The 22823-nt window shown below is 40.9% G+C and overlaps 2 protein-coding genes across 2 annotated transcripts; both read right to left on the bottom strand.

Moving 5' to 3' along the window:
• Positions 1 to 1661: 1661 nt before the first annotated feature.
• LOC8023955 lies at positions 1662 to 11991 on the bottom strand. The gene is made up of 6 exons (XM_002403650.5): positions 11681 to 11991; positions 9764 to 9831; positions 5160 to 5273; positions 2978 to 3022; positions 2104 to 2154; positions 1662 to 1713 (listed from the first exon to the last, which is right to left on the bottom strand). The coding sequence occupies exons 1-6, from the start codon at positions 11751 to 11753 to the stop codon at positions 1678 to 1680; spliced, it is 387 nt and encodes a 128-aa protein (XP_002403694.3). The 5' UTR covers positions 11754 to 11991; the 3' UTR covers positions 1662 to 1677.
• A 917-nt stretch (positions 11992 to 12908) lies between these two features.
• LOC121832867 lies at positions 12909 to 22375 on the bottom strand. The gene is made up of 6 exons (XM_002403649.5): positions 22107 to 22375; positions 19199 to 19266; positions 17132 to 17254; positions 14518 to 14562; positions 13898 to 13948; positions 12909 to 13063 (listed from the first exon to the last, which is right to left on the bottom strand). The coding sequence occupies exons 1-6, from the start codon at positions 22186 to 22188 to the stop codon at positions 13016 to 13018; spliced, it is 417 nt and encodes a 138-aa protein (XP_002403693.3). The 5' UTR covers positions 22189 to 22375; the 3' UTR covers positions 12909 to 13015.
• Between the last annotated feature and the right edge of the window lie 448 nt (positions 22376 to 22823).

Here is a 22823-nt window from a genome sequence, read left to right as displayed (position 1 = left end):
GTGCACATTACTACTCATAGTTTAAGTCATATAATTATTCAAATAATGTTGTTAGCGAAATTTTGACATATAGTTTCTTGAAGAAATATGCCTTGAATATGTTTTGCGAGATCACGTCGTCTGTTTAGTGCTTCTTACACGTTCAAGGTCGAGACGGTAATGGCGTCACCGGCTTCTTGTTTACGCCGTACAGTGCGTGTAATTCATAAAGTGTGCAGACGGAAGGAAGAATGGTTTCAAGCATAGGGAATCGTTTGACGACGCCATAGATTAAAAACAAGAACCACAACAAAAATCGAAGCACACTTTGACTGTTAAATAGAATAGAATCCAACATAGAAAGTTATAGTCATGCTCACATTTAAGCACTTCAGTTGCGAAGACATATTGGCGTGCCACTATCCCATTGTTCGTACATGAAGTTCGGAGACCTCCATGTGTCTGTTACGGAATTCTCGAAACGGTTTCCTAAGACTGCGCAGTCGAAGCAGAGCTTTTAGATATGGTACATATACGAAGGCAGTGGTAAGCTGACTATATAAATATATATACCTTGTTATCTGGCGTGACCCTGCTCATATCTTGGATATTGTATTTTACATTTAAGCAAGACAAGGGTTTGTCGGAGGCTAAACAATAGGCTAAAAAAATGTCTAAAAAAAAAAAAAACGCGGCTTAACAATTGACTTTTAGAGTCTTGGATACTTGAGGGCTCCTCGAAACATCAAGGTTATTAGAACAAATTTTTTTTTTTTTTTTTTGCGTTTTGGAGCTTTTTTGCTTTTCTTGCTTGAGGAAAGCAACTTCGAAATTCTTGTTCACAAGCCCCGAGCATAGGGCATTTATTTATCGTTCAGTCAGTGTTCTTGAAGTATTGTATTAGGAATTGAAAGTTAGTTGCGAACTATGGGGAGTCTGCTGTTGTGTGTACGTAGGTTGGATTCTGAACCTCCTCACGTGTGTGTGACTGGAACCTTTCTTAAATTGAGTGACAAATTAAGCGATGCGAGACACAAACTGATATACTTATATAAACTGCTGAAGAACGCGGTGTTTATGGTAACGCTTTTATCTGCGTTGGTTAGTTGGTATATACAGTGAAACGAATTTACAAACTTTGTGAGTTTCTGGGGTAAAATTTGATATTACAACAATGTATTTCTATATCCAAAGTTTCCTGTAATAAATCCACACTAGTAAGTAAAAAATGGTACTCTTACTTAAATGGTACTGTGACGTGACTATAGAAAAGCTTGTTCTACTATACACACGTAAATACATTATACAATAATTATTGCTTTTCACAATTGGAAAACACTCCTCAGTGCCGAGTTAATAAGAAAGTACGAATTAAAATATCTTCGCTAATATAAGTTTGCTAAAGGCGGAAGTGAATGCCGTAAGTTTCCACGAACAGCTAACCTAGATGATTTTTGAAACCGTTTCGCATTGCATCAGGAAACACTCATGCACATTAAGAAGGGGTAAATGTTTGTTCTTGCATGTTTTTTTATTGCATTACCACATGCGACCAAATATAGAGCATACATTCAGACTTACGCAGAATGTATATTAATAATTAAGCTATATTGGTTCGCGTAGCCTACAAAGTGGATCAGAAACATGAAAATCCAAGCGGAAGGCTGTCGTTGTCTTTCTTAGGTGGAGTGTTTCCTTTCAAACCTCAATTCCAAGCACTCCAAATTTGCATTTCTGAAAAGAAATAGACAAAGTAGCGACATGAAGGTGTCCTGTTCGTACCATGTAATGTTTGCGCTAACAAATCTTAGCTGCAGTGAGCCATCAGATTAATATTTACTGAATGTACGGTTTAACAGACATCTCTTTCTTTGTGTGCCTTTAGATTGCCGAAACCGGTAATGCTACCCACGCTTGCTTTGAGAAGTTTATATAAATCTATATGCCCCTTTCAAATAAAACCAGCTCGTGTACTTATTTTTTTTTATGGAACCATGCGAAATTACTTAGGAAGAATAAAAGCCAGGGTGAGATTAAACAGGCATTTTTCTTGGTGACATTTGTCAATCAAGCTAAATTTTACATAGCCACGAAGTGAATGTGCTTCTACAAATGTTTACTTACGATGGATTCTTTAAAAATATGTACGTCTTCATTTGTAAAACCGGCGTCGCTCTGAAAGTAGAAATAACGAAAGCTTGAGTGCTACAATATATTCTATATAGGTCATTTTGGGGTAAACCGCAAAATTCTCAGAAAGCAAACAATCGCTAACTTTCACCCTCGGTGCTTTTAGCCTTCAAATGAGATCAACGTACACCTAGCAGTCGCCGCGTTGGTCAAAGTGATATAGGGTTTCGAATTTACTATGATATAAATTTGGACACAAGCAGACCAAAACCCATCAGGTCTATGTTTCCCATCGTCTCTCACTCATTATATTCTGATAATGAAATAACTAGAAATGTCCCAGGAAGGAATCAGTGCTTAGGCTCAATATAAACTATGATTACTTTGTTTAAAGTTGCTGCATTTTTAAAGGAGAAGGCACTAGGGCAAGTGATGTAATATAAGAGAAAAAAAAATCTCCAAGAGACGCCAGGTCACTTGAGCAAACGGACACACCAAGCGCTGTCGTTTGTTCTATCAGGCCGCTTGATGCCTCTTAATGGTTGCAGTTCTTCTTTCCAGTCACCAAATCTTAGATGTAGTCGTCCCTTCCTTGGTCTTAACTGACGTTAAAACATTAAAACTTTTCACGTTTAAAACCACCCTCTGGCAACGGACATAATATTTATGATATAAGTTTGATATTTGGAAGATTGGAATAGGAGTCGCTATGCTCAGTGATCCAGTGAACGCTGCTTTGATGAAGTAAACCGAATTTCGCATTTTGACTCGCAAGACTAATTGTATGCATTCCAGACAGTTGAGTTATATTCGCCTCATGAGTGAATTTCTCTCGCAATAAACAGGTAAGTGCTTTAGGACTTCTTACCAATAGACGGTCATCGTCCAACACGCCAGCCCAGCAGCGGTAAAACTGAAAGTATATGAAACATGGTTTTTAGTAATTCAAAATCGTAGCGAAAATTGTTTTTTGATTAGAATATGGTTTTGACTCAGACATCAAATATAATTCCTACACCCAACGACTCAAAGGAAAAACCAACAAAACTATTGACTTAAAAAAAAATAGCATGATCGTTTGGAATACGTTTTATTTTCAATACAATAGTATGGAGCCTCATAACTTGTCCTTAATGTAAACTAAAGCAATTGGCTGATGGTGTTAAAAAAGAAAACTAAAAATAAGCGTGGATGCACGATTCTTAATAAATAAACAATTTTATTTGATTTAAGCTGAGGCGCAGAATGAAGGAAGGTTTAAGAAGAGTCTGAAAAAGTTATTCCAAGTAGACAAGGCATAATTTAAGCGACTATGGCCAGTCCTTGCGGAAATAGAAGCCCCTAGCAGGGCACCATCTTGCCGCGTAACCCGGGAAGTAACATGAGCATCTGGGATTGGATCTATGACATAAACTCTCATGCTGTACTTAGGCGAAAAAAAAAAACATCTCTGCGTTTTTATATCAGTTTCAGTATAACTCGGCAAAAGTTGGAAGTCCCGATTAGGTAAACGAATGAGTAGTCTGAGTGATAAATGTCATGACGCATCGCTACGCTACACTTACGTGTGTAACTCTGACACTTCTATTGATTCACGCGCGTCGTAACTTCTGTCGCCTGCCGAGTCAAGTCGAAACAGAGTGCACCCTCTTCACATTTCTCTTTGTTAGTGACGTCAGAATAATATTCAGCCCTTATTAGTATTGTTTTAAGAGGAGCACTAATTTTACCGTACGCGCGAGTAGAGCTTTTGCTCTAGAAGTGGTTGTACTGCCGTTTCAATTGGTTTCCGCAATATTCCGATGAATTGAACCGTTATTTATCTCGTCAAAAGTGTTTTTAGAGCTAAGGTAAATAACGATTTTAAGCGAGCAATTAAAAGGCACGAAAATTTACACATGCTTCATTGACCTAGCGTTTAAGAGGCCACTGGACAGAGTGCTCTTGAACATCAAGGTCCCAAGATCACTAACAGTCCGCCGAGGCACACGACATACAGGGTGTCACAAAAGAAAATTTACACGGTCTTTTTTACCGCAAAAATAAACTAGGCATCGCCGAAAGCTCATTCTCCGCCCAAAGGATCTGGTTGTGACCCTACAAGGTCACAACCAGACGCCAAAGTTTCAGCCCAATCCGATACCTTATTCAAAAGTTATGAGTGTCTTTCTGAAAATTTCAATGAAAAAATGGAGCCCATTTTGGCCCGTTTTCGGTTTCTGGTGCCCATAAAGCCCCATGTATTCGAAAACTCCGTCGGCCGCCATTTTCCCATTGAAATTTTGAGAAAATCACCTATAACTTTTGATTAAGTTATCGGATCGGGCTGAAACTTTGGCATCTGGTTGTGACCTCTAGCGCTACCTTTGGGCTGAGAATGAGCGTTCGGGATGCCTAATTTAGTTTTGCGGTACAAAAGACCGCGTCAATTTTGTTTTGTGACACCCTGTACAAATGCGCCAACCTACGACACAGCGCGGGCGCTACGTTTCCTTACGCTGTGTCTCCTGGCAGGCGAGTAGTGTTTTGCCGGCTGCCATTGCGGAAGTCAGCCCTCTGGCGTCGTACAACTCGACTTTCGCCTTTGTTGTTTTGATCATCTATTTGGAATCGCTCAATGAGACGCGCTCCAGATTATATCGCGGGGGCAGTGCTCTGGATGCCGGTTATTCGGCGCAATGGCGTAATGAAACTTGCTCAACAATCGACCACAAACGCCGCAAGCTTTTTCGACGCTAGCAGTTTCACAATTTGCCGTAAGAATTCCGGCTCGGTCGCCGCACGTTCCAGTTCTTAAGAAACGCTAAAAAACGCGAGGAGGCGTGGCCTATTGCATTCAAGCTTCCTGGTTCGTTCTCTGTCGTTCTTAGAGCCTAATGCCGCAATCTCGTTGACATAATGTTATCCTCGAGACTCGACACGCCCGGCGTTTCTTAGCTTATCAGTGACTATAATAGAATAATAAATTCTTTTGAACGCTCTGTTTCCGACTCTTCGAAGGAGCCGGAAAACGTGGGTTGATCGAAGCGAGTACGCAAAGTCGTGATCACCTGTTTTTCGAAGTGCTCGTCGACGCAGCGCATCCTTTGGATCTCAGCGCTGCTAGCGCCTGGTGCCAGCTCTTCCGCGCACTGCTTCTCGTACGTGGACGCGATGTCAGCCAACTGTATTTGCGTAACCGCGCGACAGAGGAACAAAAGGATAGTTTTTATTCGCACCCATACACATTTTGGGGGCTTATCTCCCAGACGAACAATGCCGGTTCACTGGGCTGTAGACGCATGCGCGACCGCCGCCTAATAACTATACCCTGCAGATAAGAGCTACAGCATGCTCACGAATCCAGGGGAAGCTTTTAAAGTGACCGCATAAAGCGGCTCGGTAACGTTTCACGCTCCGATTTACCGCGAAGGAGCCCGAAGGCAATGTAAACATCACATCAAAATTAAAAAAAAAAAAAAAAACTTTCGGAAAAAACATTAAAAAAATCCTGCTTATGGTTTTCGTAAGAAAAAGTACAACGTAGACTCTAACCAATTTCTTCAATGTGCCTGACGTTTCGAAGCCAGCTCGGCTCCTTGTTCACGGGTGACTGCATATGGGCCCAAAGGTAGCAACCTGTTGTCGTTTTCTTCTCTTCTCTCTTAGCTTTGTTTTCTTCTTCTGTTTCAGTGTGTGGCGCATTTTAGTCCCTGTATATAGCTGCTTGGAAGCGTTCCGGTGGATCGGTTCAGGTTGTTGCTTGTATTTTGTATGTGCCAAGATTCTATTAAGATCCGCTTTCTCCAGTTTCTTTCTGTGTCGAGGATGGAGCTGCTGTCAAAGCCAATGGCGTGGCCGGTCTTCTGAGCATGTTCCGCCAGCGCGCTGCCTCGGATGTCATTCTTCTTTACGTCATACTTATGTCTACGCAGACGTTCGGGAAAGTTCTTCGTTTCCCCCACATAAGAGGCGTCGCATTCGGCACAAGGAATTTGGTAAATCAGGCCTTGAGCTTTTTCTTTTGGTGGACGATTTTTTGGAAAAGGAAGAAAATGGCCCAGAGTTGAGACAGGTTTATGCGTAGCTGCAATGCCGTACGGTCTCAAAACGCGGGCTAGGACCTCGCTCGTGCCATGGAGGTACGAGACGCACATGCGGCTGGAGGTGTTTTTGTTCTTGGATGTAGGAGGGTGACGAAGTTGTTTGTATATTTTGTTGACAACTCTCGTGGGGTAGTTGTTTTTCCGAAGGTCTCGCTTTGTAATATCGACTTCCATCTTAAGTGTCCTGCTGACAAAGGGAATGTGACAGTGGTGATGAACCGCACAGACTATGAGGAGAAGGTGCACGCACTTCTGAACGCCAAAGCGTACATGATGCTACCGAAAGACCCGACATCAAAAATTCAAGGAATCTTAAACAAAGCGCTTTACGCCGTCTTCAACAAATATCCGGAGTTTCGGGCTCTCTACCTTAGTCTTATCTGCCGAAACGAATACACTCCTGCGTTCTGCGGCTTACCAAAAATACACTAGTGTGGCATTCCGCTTCGTACCATAGTTGACTTGACAACGTCGCCATTACGAGCGTTGTCAAACGATCTCCATCGTCTGTTTCTTCCACTCATGGGGAAGACCAACACAAATGTTGAGAACACTGCCCACTTCATCGAACTCGTTTCGGACCTGCAATTGAACGAAGACGAGTGCCTTGTTTCATTTGATGTGGTATCTCTCTTCACGAGTATTCCCATTCGACTCGCGGTGTCTGTTGTCAGAACGGCACTCAAGGCCGACACGACTCTACCTGAAAGAACACACCTCTCGGTGAATGAGATATGTCGGCTACTAGAGCTGTGCCTGACAAATACCTACTTCTCTTTCGCTGGTCGCTACTACAAGAGAAGGAGTGGCACAGCCATGAGTGCCGCTGTGTCCGTCACTGTCGCCAACCTCACAATGAAAGCCATCGAGCAAAAAGCCTTAAACACATTTTCTCCGACACCGATTCTGTTTCTACGTTACGTGGATGATTGCTTCTGTGTTGCCAAGTCCAGCGAAGTCGGTCGCCTTCACAAACATCTCAATTCCATCCATCCAGATATTCAATTCACGGTTGAACACGGGTCTAACGGGTGCCTTCCATTTCTGGATGTGGCAGTGGAAAAAACACGGAACCATTTATCCTTCCAAGTATACAGGAAAGCAACGCACACCGGTCGCTACCTAAACTTCTCGTCAGACCACCCTACAACTCACAAATCCTCTGTAGTGTCGGCGCTCATTCGACGCGCCCTCACGGTCTGCTCAACAAAGAAGTCACTTAAGATGGAAGTCGATATTATAAAGCGAGACCTTCGAGAAACAACTACCCCACGAGATCTGTCAACAAAATATACAAACAACTTCGTCACCCTCCTACATCCAAGAACAAAAACACCTCCAGCCGCATGTGCGTCCCGTACCTCCATGGCACGAGCGAGGTCCTAGCCCGCGTTTTGAGACCGTACGGCATTGCAGTTACGCATAAACCTGTCTCAACTCTGGGCCATTTTCTTCCTTTTCCAAAGGATCGTCCACCAAAAGAAAAAGCTCAAGGTCTGATTTACCAAGTTCCTTGTGCCGAATGCGACGCCTCTTATGTGGGGGAAACGAAGAACTTTCCCGAAAGTCTGCGTAGACATAAGTATGACGTAAAGAAGAATGACATCCAAGGCAGCGCGCTGGCGGAACATGTTCAGAAGACCGGCCACGCCATTGGCTTTGACAATAGCTCCATCCTCGACACAGGAAGAAACTGGAGAAAGCGGATCTTAATAGAATCTTGGCACATACAAAATACAAGCAACAACCTGAACCGATCCACCGGAACGCTTCCAAGCAGCTATATACACGGGCCAAAATGCGCTACACACAGAAACAGAAGAAGAAAACAAAGCTAAGAGAGAAGAGAACGACGACAGGTTGCTACCTTTGGGCCCATATACAGTCACCCGCGAACAAGGAGCCGAGCTGGCTTCGAAACGTCGGGCACATTGAAGGAATTGGTTAGAGTCTACGTTGTACTTTTTCTTATTGCTTACCTAACCAGGCGGAGTTCCGCCGAAATGTTTACATTTATGGTTTTCGTCTGTTATCCACGCCATCTATGACTGGAGCAACAAACAAATTTCAATGCGACGCTTCTACCCAAAAACTTCTTTTCTACCACCTCGGGGCACCCCCGTGGAAAAAAACGTAGCGCGATACGTTAACTTTCCCCGGAATCTTGGGCAGGCTGCAGTGCGCATGCACAGGATTCGTTTCATAGCCAGGTACCCAAAGATGGCAGCATGAAGAGCATGATATTTGAAATGGCGTTTGCTCCATTCGCCGTTGGGCTGAACGGACGTTGGAAGCGACTGGCAAGTTGTCGCACACCCCAAGAAATCCTGTGCGACTACTTTCGTGCAAAGCACTTTTGAGAGCCAACTGCATCTACGCAGACGACGGTGCGAGCTAAAGTTACCAATCAAGCAGCGTCGAAAGCTCAAGTCACTAGGTCCTTTCCGTTTATGAATGGTTCAGCGATAATAGAACACGCATATAAGCATGAAGAACACCAGATGGTGCGCTTTTGGCGTTTTCCACTTGTTCACATCGGTTGGCAAACCGTCAGCTTCGTTTGGAATTAAGGTGAAACGAAGTATAGATTCAGCACTGTTAAGGTGACCGGTGACCGATTGTCGTGGCTTTTCCTCGTGAAGGCTATAAATGACGGAGCAATATTTGATATCCAAACAGCTATCTCCACACCCTTATACTTTTCTGATATTTTCTGCCTTGTCATCCCTTCGTATAGACTGCAGCAACCGAGTTACCCAAATGCTTTGCAAAAAAAAAAAAAAAAAAAGACCCAAACGCTTCAGATTTCTGGGAGGGAGTGTATAACGCCCAGACATCTTATTGTCCCATGCTGAAAGCGGCGGAATTTACCAGTTCTGACGCCGTTAGCAGATAATCATGGAAACTAAATAAAGACACGCAAGCACGTGAGTCGGAGACGCGTTCCAGGCAACGTGCGCTAGCGAAGATTCGTGTCAAAGTGAACGGAAGTCACGTGACGAGTTAGAGGTGCGAAACTATAAGGCGAATAGCTCATCGCTTCGACGTCAAGGAGAACAGAAGGAAAAAGTGCGTTATTCTGACGTATGCGCTTTTCAACAATCGATCCGTCGACGAATAGTTTGATTCGTGTTCGTTGGCCAATGAGTGCCATGGCGGCGCCTATTATTATTTGCGAATGACAAGTTCCATGATGTACTTTAGAAACAGGATAGAAGCTTGGAGTTACGGCATCTGGTGCCCAAGCACGTCACGACCACGTGATTTCTCATTTCGCCTTTGAGTTGGGGAGGAAAGCTAAGGAGGGAGAAGTTGAAAAATATTTTCACGGTTCCTTTAATATCGAAAAGATGTCATCAAAACTAACAGAGTGTGGGAGAAAGTGCTCATTTTCGACGCTAACCAAAGCGGTAACATTGCATGCCAACCAAAATTTTTTTTATATAAACTGCGAAAACATGCTGATGCTTGTTCGCGCTATGAGTGTCGCGCAGTGTACATATTTCGTAAAAGATAGACGTCCTAATCATGTATACTATTGACGTAAAAATGTGAGAAAAATGCCTTACTTGTTTTGATATTTCTCCAAGTTTGGAAAGTTTTCCGTGGCACTTGTCTATCACCCCTTCGAGATGCTCTGGCGGTAAAAATTAGGAACACATGAGGTAATTAAGTACAAAACGAGCGTGTAGGTAACAGTAATTAAACATGAGAAAGAGGAAGTTATTGTTGTTTGTCCCCCATTTCTATGTATCTTCATCACATGGGATAAATTGTACATTCTCGCAACTCGCCCTTAAACATGATCTACTTGGATTCTATTGAGTCGTGAATAAAGGTTGGTTCGCACATTTACGTTTGAGTGTGATTGACTACTCTCTTACCGCTTGTAGCCGCTTAACACGAAAGAACGCACTGGTGCCATCTATCGCGTGGCTCTGGAACACTTCCAATGCTGGTATAACTACATTAAATGTTTTGCAGTATTTACGATATCAAATCTACGCGCTATTAATAAGAAATTATCGTCTATAACATCATACTAACTATAAAGCCGAAAAAATGCACATATAAAAAAGCAGGTTGAAAGTGTTTCAAGGCTACCGATAGATGACGCTAGTGCTTTTGCAGGCTGTGGCAACACAGTGAATCACACTTGAACGCGAATGTGTGAGCTAACCTTAAGTTTTATGGCAGTGATATCTAGTGCTGTATGTTTTTCGTAATGACCAAAGCACACATCTACGTAATTTAGGAAACTCGATGTAAAAGATAATGCATGATAAACGCTAGCTTATAAGGGCGAAGTTGGAGGGGTACGAGCATTGGGAACAGCAACCTAAAGCAATGCTGTGCATGGATCTGTGACACTTGGATTAGATAATCTCCTCCTTAAAATAAAAAAAAAACAGGTTGCAATTGTACACGCATAACCTTTTCACTGGAATGAGATCAGATTACAAACTGCTGCTTCGAACATTTCTGTTGTGCAAATGAGTCTTGTTTGGAAGTATTAAAAGGCATATTATTTACTTTGAGACCATTTTTATTGGTTTTGAAGTAATAGGTACAGAAACGGTCGGAAATTCGGTAATTATACCTTTTGCCATATATTTCCAGGCGTTATCATTAAACCCTTATTTTGAAAAAAAAAAATGTTTTTAAGAGTTTATGTAATATACGCCTTTGATGGCATTATTTATGTGTAATTCAATTCGTTATAATACTTGATCCTGTAGCGAGCAATTGAAATTTCATAATGTAGCCATTGTAACGCAGGCCACTATTTAAAATTTAGGCTTTAGCCAGAAATCTCCTGAATAAACGACCGCAGTTAAATTTCACTTGAAACTTATGGTAAACTAAATTACTCTGGTGGTGTAGTATTCTCGCCCTCAAAGTTTAGCGTGATGAGAACGACACGCTCGACGTATTATATTAATAAGCATTTGCACACACCTGCGTTAGAGGGTGCTGTCATTTTGTTCTGCGGAAATAAATATTTCATTGGGGAAATGAACGCAGGAGATGTCAAAGAAAATGATGTCCTAATTCTTAAACTGACTTTCGTTGTAATTTACTTTTCGCTAGTTTATTAGGTATGATACAAACGGACTGGACCATAAGATAGTTTGTGAGAAAATCTTTAGTAATGCTTGAGTAGGATGAAAGTAAATTGGCATCCTTCCTTTCAACGAGAGCACAAGAAACGATAAGAAAAGACGGTTTATTGTGAAAAAAAAAAAAACACCGTGCGCTTCCTACATGTCGTTATGCGCAAAAGAAAAATAAACTATAACTAGTCTAAAAGTATAGTTGTTTGTACGCGAAATATAAAATGTCATGCTCGATTTTCTTTTCATTATGAGAAGGGTGGTTTTGGTAGAAATACTAGGCATAAGACGGCCGTTAGCAGGCAACTGGGGTTTCTAGCTTTCAATTAAAATAATATTTCAAAGGAAGGCTCCCTGCAGAAGTGTACTTACTTTGGTGTGGACAGAGGTCCAATGCTGCAGTGACGTAAAACAAAGCGAAAACGCTGACCAGAACGAGACTCATCTTCAAGCTCTTCGCTGGGGAAACCACCGAGACCTCTGCTATTCGACCGGCACTACTCGGTGTTACTGGATAAACGTTTTCTGACAAGAAGGCAAAAAGGAAAACGGAGATGTTGTCACGTGACAGAAGTTGTGGCGGAAGCGCCCGAAGGCAACACAACTCCAGTATCGCGGACACCCTTTAGGCTAGCTACGGTGCCTGGATTCCGTCTTCCACTGGTGAATTTAGCGTCCTGTACTGCCTATGCACCAAAAATAGTTCAGAAGCGGGAACGAGTGACGTCACGGGGAGTCGACGTGTCATGCTCTCGGATGTCGCGATCCTGGCGGTTGGTAGAAGTCTCGGGTAACGAGTACGACGGAACCCGAGTGGCGCTGTCGTCGCGGCGTTCCCAGCTCATGGCTGCGGGAGCGTCCGTGAGCTGTCAAAGCTGGAGAGCGACCCGCAGCGGAAGAGGTGTCTGTCGCAGCCACTTCCGTTGCGGTGACACCGCCAGGATCGCGACAGGCGCTAGCGTGGCTCTTTTAAGACGTCGTCAAGCGGACACCGAGGGACTACTTTTGAGGACGTGGTAAGCACACCAGAGGTAAAGGAGTTCCAGGCACGATGCGCTTGCTGGGTGCTATGTGAAGGAGCGATTCAAATAACGTCTGTCGGGAGCTTGGTGGTGCCGGTTGGCGACATTTCGGAGAGAAACGGAAGTGACGTAGTGCCGTCTCGTGTTTCCCGGGATGTGGACACGCCGGCTCCTCGAACTTTTATTCCTCTGTGTACGGACGAGGGAGGCGTGTTCGACAGCAGTGAAGAGACCCAGCTGTTATAAGGGTCGGTGTTGGTTTGGAAATCGTCGCAAAAAGAGTAACTCTTTGGAGTCTCATTTTTTTTAAAAGCGAATAGAAGGTTAACGTAATTCGGCTGGAATTGCTCGGAAGGATTCGGTACAAACAAACCAAGGATATGCTGCACTCTAAAAATAGGTCATTGGTTTCGGGCTCGTTTTTTTTTTAGTAAATGGACACTACCTTGCGCGTAACGTTTAAGTGTGCCTACAGTTTGATTCTGTAAAATAACCAATAAATATCTGTTTTGACACAAGGCCTCTGCTCATGCTTGCCGGATATAACAAGGAGGAAATTAACAATATATGTACAAATCTAAAGAAAAATGCTTAACAACTTTATTAACTTGACAGGGGGGGGGGGTGTGAAATAAGCTTTGTAAGTTTCATAAAGTTTTTTTTTTCTTGTGATACACCCCTTCATTTACTCAGACGGCTCCAGGGTCTTTTGCAGAACTCCGTTGGCACATTTCTGGAAGCGTAAAAAGCCACAGTCAATATTCAAAGAAACTAATACAGTCTTCAAAATTTCGAACAATATCGAGCTTATACATATTGCTTCAAACACGTCCGTCTTCTTATGGGGCACCGAAGTGGATTTCGAGATCGGAGTTTTAGGTCAGCAACTCAGTCACAAGAACTAAGTATTATCGAAAACCAAAAATTACAATCATGCATGGCCTCGTTTGTTATTAAAACGGAACCGAAAATTGTAACATGGTTTTTGTCCCAAGTAACCTTAAAATCCGAAAGTAGCGATCATGCATTTCTTAACAGCTGGACCGAACATTCCGACACGCCGTTTTCTTCTGATATACCACAGTAAATAAAGGAAGTGTGTCACAACGTTTGGTCGTGTTCAATGATAAACAAAAAAAAAAAAGTTTACTCATAATTCTGCCCCCCCCCCCCTTTTCCCACCTCAAACATCCTAAAATCCACTTTTGTGCCCCCTTTAGTCCTATTTCTGGAAAGAATGTCTGTCATCTTAATGTTGTCGCTGCCGCAGGCTGACAAAGCCACCAGGCGCAGAAGCTCTGCACGCTTCGAATCTTTAGGCAAATTAGGAATACCAATTATCTACAAATGTACTTAAAAAGAAAAACAAACAAAAAAAAAACGAGCACGTGCAACCAATCAAGCTTTTAAACTGGCAGAGAGAACAAAGGACACCCCCTTCTTTTATATGTGTATTTATTTCCGTAACCATTACAGCTGTCTTCAAAAAAAGAACCAGTGTTGCAAAAATAGATAAATAAATAAGTAACAAAAAAATAAATATTAATAATAAATAACTGTTACTTACGATGGCTCCTTTGAACTTCTCGAGGTCCTCTCCGCTGAATCCAACCTTTGTCTGTTACGTTCGGGAAAAGGATGGGTGTTAAGCTAGCGACTCAATCTTTGATGGAGTTTGATCAAAAATACAAAACGCTTTATCCTTCAATATAGACAAATAAAATATTTTGGAATTTGAAACGACCTGACAGATGTTTCAGCCTTTTTTTTTCTCTCAGCTTAGATAAATGCATTGTCAAAAAACGGCTGGCCATTTGTAAATTCAACGAGGCCTACTGTGAAATAATTGCTGCGACTTGGATTTACACCGAGACAACAATCTGAGTTTACGGTTGCGGTCATGCCTGATTAGAAATATACCCTCTTATCAACGGCCATAAGTGATATTGCAGATTAGAAACATGACCCCGATATCACTGGACAGAATTTAGTAGCTTGGCATTTTTGTGTCGGTATTTTTTTAAGTGGACACGTTTAGCCTTTTGTAATTTGTTGAGAATCAACTTGGCCGACTATACTGCTTGCCACCACACAGTTTTGTTCAATAATGAGACGAGATACTTCACTTGAAAGGTCTTAAATATATAAAAAAAGCGTAAAAAATATTATGTTCTGTAGCTCTCTTACCAGGAGTTCGTCGGTCTCAAGAAGCTTGTTCCAGCACGCGTAGAACTAAACAGATAAAACAATAAAATAAAAAAAAAGTAAACAGCGGCCCGACGCTCAATTTAAAGGGGTAAAGACAAGATTACAGTCATGTATGTATGGTTATTGTGAACCCCGTTAATATGGGCAAAAACGACAAGCCTTGTCATTTGTCGAGATTCCTCCGTATATTGTAGCGATTCTTCCCTCTCAAGTGCTTTGTAGAAAAGTAAACTCTTCAAACTTTTTAGAATGCACACATGAACGATTGTTTCGTGGAACCAATGTTTCCATAGTAACGAGACATGATAGTATGACATGCAGCTACCGGGAACCTAATGATCTATAGAGACTGAAGAGCTTATTTTTGGAGCCTGAACTTGAAATAAGAGCTTTATCTCGAATTCAATCAATCGAAATGAGAAACTTCAGTAAAAAAGTATTCAGATTTGAAATTTGTTTGCAAAAAATATGGAAGGATGTACATCGTCGGAAACAAAATGTTTCAGTTTCACCATTTTTCCAAATATGAATTAGCTTTGCAAAGAACTATTGAAACACATCAGTTTTGTTTTGTGAATTTTAATTTTAGTCAAAATGATCCACTTCAAAGAAGTTCATTAGCTTTCTAGCATTAACATAATAAAAACTAACGGTACAGCGTAAGTTTATATATTCAGAGAGAGATATGAGAAATGTACCATTTGCGTATTTATATATTTTAAGCTCTTACAGTTTTGGCAAAGGTCGTTTGAGCTCAGGCTGCATGAAAGATGACGCAATGCAAGATCTCGAGGCAATCTACTTTTTATAAACACTTTGATGGAATCGCAATCGGTTTTTAGCTTTTTAGTGCCATGCGTACTTCCTTGTAATGAAGTCTGATGAGTATATCGATTGGTAGGCAAACACGTAAATATACCGGTTTAAAGCGTATAATCTACCCTTGCTAAAAATGTCGAGATCGTACCGTAAGTTGGTGGGACCAATATTAAAATTGCCCCCGCCAGACACGGTTTCTCATTGCAAAAATATTTATTGAGTCGTCTTGAGTGTATTTTGTTAAAGTTTGTGTGTTATTTACATAATATAAGTGGTTCTCCTTTTTATTTAATGTGCTTAAAGGGTCCTCAAGTTAAAATAAATGGATGGATTACCAAATGTTCAGGTAAATTTAGGAATACGAGCAAGAGCGTCCAAACGAGCATTGTAGCCTCTGCGTGAGGTACACTCAAAAGTCATGTAGAACACACTAATGTGCCAGAAACACATCACATAGAGAATATTACAACATTGTTGTAATATTGTCAACAGATAGTTTCAACATATGTTAATACAACGTCTAGTTAATTTGGAAGAATAGCCATTAATTTTATTTACGACCTGACGGGCCCAAATGTTCAAATAATCAAGAGGTGAAAGAAAACAAAACGCGTTTCATGTTTACATCTTTTGAAAGAATAGCATTCACACGATACCTATGACTGGCATTGCGATCTTTGCTGTATGCTGCAGGTCTAGGAAAAACGACCACATCGTGCCTCTAAGTGATGTTGTTCATTGTCGAAAGAACATCTGCGGTTAGCCTAAATTGATCCTGCGTACAATTGTTTATTGTAACAATTTCGTGCTGGCAATTATAATTTTTAAAAATGATATCGATAAGGTGTAAGCAGGTGTCCTCTTAGTGGGAATTTTATATAGCAAGAAACAATCGTAAGCAGAACTTAATTTATTTGACAGTGTAAATTGACGACTGTTTCTTTTTGTTGCATATTTGATGTCATTCCATTTAATTAACCATGCCACGATATAGGCATTGCACACGAGGCTTCAAGCTCGCGCACATTTATTGAGCATTTAATATGAACATAAACATACCGAAACTATCTTAACACTCAAGCCATTTTAACTAGGAATTTATAAATTAAGTCACAGCGAAAACATGGGCAATCTGGTAAGTTTTCGAATAAAAGAAGAAACCTCAGGGTGAAAACATACAGAAAAGGGTGCCTGCTTTCCCGTGGACACAGCTTTATTAAATACAATGTTTTTTTTATGCTTCTTGAAGATTAAAGGTCGACACTTAAAAAAAAAAAGTTTTCTTCAAGCCTATTTTATTTAAACGTGCAAGGTAGCACTTGCTACGTTTTTTTTTAAATTTTTACTGCACATCATTTGGCAGAGCGTTTAATACTCGAGACAATCTTAGTGTGAAAAATATTCGAAATCATTGTCTATTGTGTCCCGCACCCAACAAAAAAATTGGTGTGTTAACTTTTAATGCAGCAAGTAGATTTAAGCGTTTTTAAATATTTTTATATATAGATATTTTTTCTCATTTGTTTATTTTTTATGCGCCTTAACAACTGATGACTTGGTAACAGTGCACGCTCAGTGAAATTTCAAAAAGGGCAGAAGCAACTTAAATTCTAAAGAATTAAAGCTAAAGAATACCCGCTGTACTGAAGGTGGTATGCAAATCTTGTATGCAGGTCATTCGGCTAATTGAGATTATTGTATTCCGCTTTATGATTCCATCGATGTCGTATTTATCTTTTTAATGTATGCAGGGAGTGTCTCGTGTTCCACTCACCTTTCTGGGGAAGTCTTGAGGGTCGTCGTTTCGACAGCGACGCTCTTTAATGTCTGGGATAGCAATATCAGGGTCTACTTCGCGGGCACAGATGAGACCATATCGCAAACTCAATGCGGCCACCTGCAAAAAAAGAAAAAAAAAAAGAATTGGCATTTGTTTTACGAAAACTACGACTTAAGTTGACGGAAAAGTGAGTTTTAGAATAGTGTCGACATCCTTGTGGGCGCACATTACAAGCATCTTGCGAAATCCGGAAGTTTGTGTCAGTAGAAGACAACACATACACGCAAACGGTGCGAAAACGTCCGTAAACTACAAACAACTATTGCCGAGCAACGGGAGCGGCATCGAAGGGGTTCACGTATGAAACTCGTAGACTAGAAAAATAGCGTACGTATCATGTACTTACTTAAGACACGTACGCACACCAGCGTGCAGCACATGCACAGTGGTAAGCACAATATTTTGATTCAATTTTGCAGGCGCATACGTGTAGCTTGTGTGAATCAGACCACTCAATTCTTCCTTGGCCCAGAGTAGCGCTGAGCATGTTGTAGTAGACACATGAAATGACTGTACTGAGCCCGCCATGAGTGGAGTGATACAACATTTTTAGATACGAAACGGACGGTAAATTACAAAGCGTGTAAAAATATTTATCTAAAAGTGTTTTAAACTGTTAAGTTTATACCCTTCTATGATATCTGTTTTGATCGAGGTACTACAGTCGGAGAGGAAATTAGTTCTGTTTCTTGGCTGCCTATTGTATCGGTGATATATTTTCAAACGTTTTGCATGGCATGACCTAAAGAAAATTTAGGGCTTGCGATTGAGGCACTAAAATGCGCTGATTTGGCTGAAGTTTGGTATATTTCCGAGCGCATCATTACACGATTTCTGAAGTACATGCTTTATGCCTTTCACAAGAATAATAATATCTACAATATAATAATTATTTATATGTGCACAACCAACTAGTTTCAGCCAAGCATAAGAATCAAATACAAAAGGAGAGAGAAATAAATGCATTTTTGTAATGCAAAAGACTACAACTTCAGGTTACAATATTCTGCTGACTGTTGGAGGAAGGGTTTCACTACCGAGCAATTTTATCAGTTCTGTCTAACGACATTTCCACTTGTAGAGGAAGTTAGCCCCGCTCAGTCTCTGAAGGTTACGTAGAAAGGTTGCAAACACTCTCGCCCTCTACCCATAAGGAAACCAGGAGATGAAGGTAAGTATCACAACACATTAGAAGACCATTGCGTAGAGGAAATGGAGATTGCGGCCCCTTTGACTCTTTGCGAGTCCAAGTTGGCTAGTAAACCATTAACAAATTGCTGTGGTGACTAAAGACAATATATACGAACACTTTCTGAGATGTGTGATCTGAAGAAATAGTTAAAATGCAGGCGCACACGTGAAAGGCTAATTTATTACTCAAACGTTACTTCACAAACCAAATAAGTACATACTAAAGGGATCGTGAACATTAGGATGGTCTGTTATTTAATTTTTACCAAGTCTGGCCCTACATATTATATACGCGTTATCTGTAATACATTCACTATTATCAAACAGATTATCGTATTTCCGAGGGTAGAAGCGCTCTGTGTTGTTCGTTTGTTTTGGTTGTCCGTTGTTTTTAGTGCTTTTACCCCCGGAAACATGTATCACCAACTAGCCGAAGTGCTTACCCTTCTACAGTTTATACTCCCACTTTAAGAATCTATAACTTACACTTCAATGTGTGAATGATACACCGGTGTTATTTTAAAGTTTCTACAGTGACTTTGATATACTTTACAAACTGTTGAAGATGACATAATTTTACTTTCAAAAGATGCTTCAGTGACTTTAAAAAATTGCAATTATTTTAGGCAAAAAAAAAAGAGAAGCAACGGAGCATGAAGTTTTTAATCGTGATAAACATTTTCGGGCGCTGATTAGAAGTGCTGCACTTTAAACCCGTCTCAAGAAATGATGTTAGTTAAAATGTGTATATACGCAAAAAATACTTTCAATGACATTAAGTGTTAGTAATGAAGATTATTAATATATTACCTTGTCTTTCTTTCCGCTGAGGTCTGGGAGCTGTGCCTTGCACTTGTTGATTTCTCCATTAAGGTGCCCTGAAAAGTTAGACAAAAGTACAAACCGTAATAATTTTAAAGTAACACTGCCGACATTTTCGTGCTCACTGCAGGAAAGGTGTTATCACAAAGTTAGTGTGCAACATACAACGGAATGTTGTCAGAATGAGTGCATTATAAGGTGCAAAACATGGAAGGAAACACCAATGATGCAATCTTTTGATAAACCCAGTGCACAAACTCATGTGCGGTGCTAGACTGGCTAGCACGATTTTTTGTATACACTAAAAATGTATAACATTTAGCTACTGGACAGGGTGCATTCTCTTTTTGACAGTTGAATGACCTAAAGTTTTCAAACGATCCTAACCAGAAAATGTCTAACACTTGTTTGAAGCCTGTCCAACCACACCAGAGGTGGAAGTATGGTAGATCTTGCGATTTACAACGCGCCATACCAGAACAGCCAGAAGCAGCATAAATAAGTTTCTCACGCAAAAACAAAACTTTTCTGAAATGAATAGCTTGAAGGCAATTTCCCACCTAAGATTGAAACAAATTGACCATAAATCTTACTGATCTAGCACTTAGAAAATCGGCCCAAAACTTGAGCGAGAAAGGCATTCTTAGAAATAGTTGACAAAGTATGTTAAGAGTGTGTTACCATCAGTATGTGGCAAAGTTGGGAGAATGCATCTATTCTCACACCTCTTACTTCTTACCACACGCAGAACCTGGCTCAGCCAGGAGTACCAAGTGGGGACGCTGGTAATATTCTTTCTTTCAACGCTTACACCATGTAATTTGGCACCCGTTTCCTTCATTTTGTGATGTCCCAAGACAGGGGACGTTGTCGCAATGATTTAAATGATGTGCATGTTTATATCGCTCCTTCACTTGGCAAGCTGCCCATTTGGTCGCATGCCAACAACTGAAGCTACGACAGCAACAACACCATTCCCGACAATGACCGATTGTTCGGTGCTTTTGAATGCACGTTATTAGACGAACAATAGCGATGGTAACAATGAAAATAACGAGACTTGTGAACTTTGACGACACGGGCTACTCATGACACCTTTATAGCAAACTGGGAAAAGCAAAAGTGCGCCTATTATATGGTGCCCGGACTCCGGTTTGAGCGAAAGAAGATTTTAGTACAATAGCCAGGAAACTAAGAATCGGAGTAATAGTGTCAATCGCTGTCTCAATACTCAGTTTGGCTTTAGAACTCTCAGAATGAAAGAAAGAATAAAATAGGGGAAATAAATGATGAAAGCACTTGATCAAACCAGTAAATACTGACAAGGCCTACAAAGCGTACATGATCATATTCTAAGTGCATATCACAACTTGATTTGAGCTTGGCAAATGTGGGCCACCTTATATAAATTTTGTCATACACATCTACTGATTAGGTCTTAATTTTCGCTTGGGAATTGTGTTGTCAAAGGTTAATACCCTTTTTGTTGGTAGCATAGAACAAGACTGTGTAAGTTTTTTAATTTATTAAATACAACACAGGCAAGAAATTAGCAAAAGGTAGGCAGTTAATCTCGGCGGCGCTGATGGCCACAGGTTTTTGGATTTTCGTACGTGACCGTCCTTGGTCTTCTTTGTTTGTTTGTTCGTTTGTACGAACCGTATTTTTAACAACATGTTGCTGTGAGCTTAGTGTCGGTTTTTGTGGAAACACAACTTATATCAGTGACATCTGTAGGCAGGCAGAAAGTCTGCTGCGGTCGAAAACATATCTCACCAGTTTAATTAATTAATATAGAGAGGATGTCAGTGGCTTTACATTTCCGTCTAAGTTGATACGATTTTCTTTACAATCCGCCACTCATCTTCGGCGGTATATTTCAACAACCGAAACTCTGATACTCGATGTTCCGCTTGTTTTGACAAAATTATTAATATATATATATATATATATATATATATATATATATATATATATATGTATATATATATATATATATATATTATTGTTACGAGAGAACGCTCACAATAATTTCATTATTTCAGTGACAGTGACGCAAAGGGATAGTGCTCCTCAGTACCTTACGTTTCTATTTGCGCTCCCCTTAACACCGGAGGAGCTTTTATCTGTTTTTGATCCTTTTGACGATTAGGAAGTAGCAAGAAGACAGTATTCCTTTATAAATAATATTGGAAAAAGCACAAAGACTTATGGAACTCATACCGCATATTGGTATAGAAAACACAGAAATAAAGGAGGACTAAACTCGGGGACAAAATTTCTGACAAGGAGTAACATAAACAAAAACCTCCCGTGTTTTACTTTGACTTTTTGATACGACACAGAAGTCTTAAATATATGAGGTAAGAATCTTCAAAATTTAACATGTCATCACCATACAAATCATCCAAATGATCGCCTTGATGACACCGTCATGATTCAAATATTATATATTCAGTCAGAAGTTTTTTTCCAGACTTAGTCTAAAGAATAAACGATAATACATTTTGAACCACTTTTATCTGAAAATTTATCTTTTTTATAAGTTAGTATTGATATTATGTTGAATGCAAAGTAGCAATTGACTTATCGAGTTTACCAGTGATTTTTTATTGAACGAACAGCACCCTACAGCAGCTTACATAACCTGTGATTATTCCAAGTCAGCATAAATGAACTGCAGAGATGTAACTGTGAACAATAGCATTTAAACAGGACAAAGTTCAGTGCAGTTGGTCTTAGACAGCTTGCTGCTATCTTTTTTTGTACTTGTCTAATGTTTACAGAATATTTTGATCAAATTGCATGTCCTTTAGCTCCGCAAGTGCTCCCGCTTCTTGTAATTTGTCATATAAAATTAATAGAAGAAAAAACAACTCATGGTTGTCAAACTTACTGTGCTGTGGACATAAGATCTCTTGCGCGCCGACGATGGCCACCAGAGAAGCCAGAGCCAGGAGAACCCAGAATTGGCTCATGTTGACGCTAGAGTACGGCTATCCTTCCCACGAGAACCTGAGGTCACTTTCCACAGGCGCTGTTCTCGGCAATGCGGCACTGGACCCGGCTCAAGACGAACTGGATGCTCCTGCCTTGCGGGTTCCGCCGAGCGCTCGTACCAAGGCCGCCCTGTCCCATTGGCCGGCGTCGTTACGAAAAACGAACATTTTTCCTTGGCACGCGTGAACGCATTAGACCGACTCTGAACGGCGTCATCGGTTCGCTCAGACAACAACTGGTTTCTAAAGAGAGGAAATCCTTGCCGGTGCACTGACGTCGGAGAGTCAAGGACAACGTGTCGTAGGGTGCTGTCTCTTAGGGTGACGCTACCGCCGCGTCTTTTCGAATCTGGGCAGTGGGGCTGGAGGCGGTGGACACCTTGATCTACGAGAGGCGAGTCTTCAACGTGGAAGAAACATTTTTGATTCCTCTCGGAGGTGACTTTGGATTGTGGAAGACCTCGCAACATAATCACTTTAGGTTAGCTGCCGAATCGAAAGGTTACTTAGTTTCTTGAAAGAGAAAATTTTCCCATCTACGAAAAAGACATCTTTTCGACAGCTGCCGTGCTAGTAGACAAGAAAGAAGTTGTGCGGGCCAAGTAATTCGTCGT

This window comes from Ixodes scapularis, unplaced genomic scaffold, assembly GCF_016920785.2.
Source record: "Ixodes scapularis isolate PalLabHiFi unplaced genomic scaffold, ASM1692078v2 PGA_scaffold10__122_contigs__length_95168666, whole genome shotgun sequence".
NCBI classification, from domain to species: domain Eukaryota; kingdom Metazoa; phylum Arthropoda; class Arachnida; order Ixodida; family Ixodidae; genus Ixodes; species Ixodes scapularis.
This window is presented reverse-complemented; position numbering and strand designations above follow the sequence as displayed.

Excerpts from the sequence above, each read along its gene's own strand:
- LOC8023955 (XM_002403650.5), bottom strand. The coding sequence starts at position 11,753 with ATGAGTCTCGTTCTGGTCAGCGTTTTCGCTTTGTTTTACGTCACTGCA. Across the intron at positions 9,832-11,680 it reads GGACCTCTGTCCACACCAAA|AGCATCTCGAAGGGGTGATA; the intron begins GTAAGTACACTT and ends TTTTACCGCCAG. Across the intron at positions 5,274-9,763 it reads TTGGAGAAATATCAAAACAA|TTGGCTGACATCGCGTCCAC; the intron begins GTAAGGCATTTT and ends ACGCAAATACAG.
- LOC121832867 (XM_002403649.5), bottom strand. The coding sequence starts at position 22,188 with ATGAGCCAATTCTGGGTTCTCCTGGCTCTGGCTTCTCTGGTGGCCATC. Across the intron at positions 14,563-17,131 it reads CTCAAGACTTCCCCAGAAAG|TTCTACGCGTGCTGGAACAA; the intron begins GTGAGTGGAACA and ends TTATCTGTTTAG. Across the intron at positions 13,064-13,897 it reads AGAAGTTCAAAGGAGCCATC|AAATGTGCCAACGGAGTTCT; the intron begins GTAAGTAACAGT and ends TTACGCTTCCAG.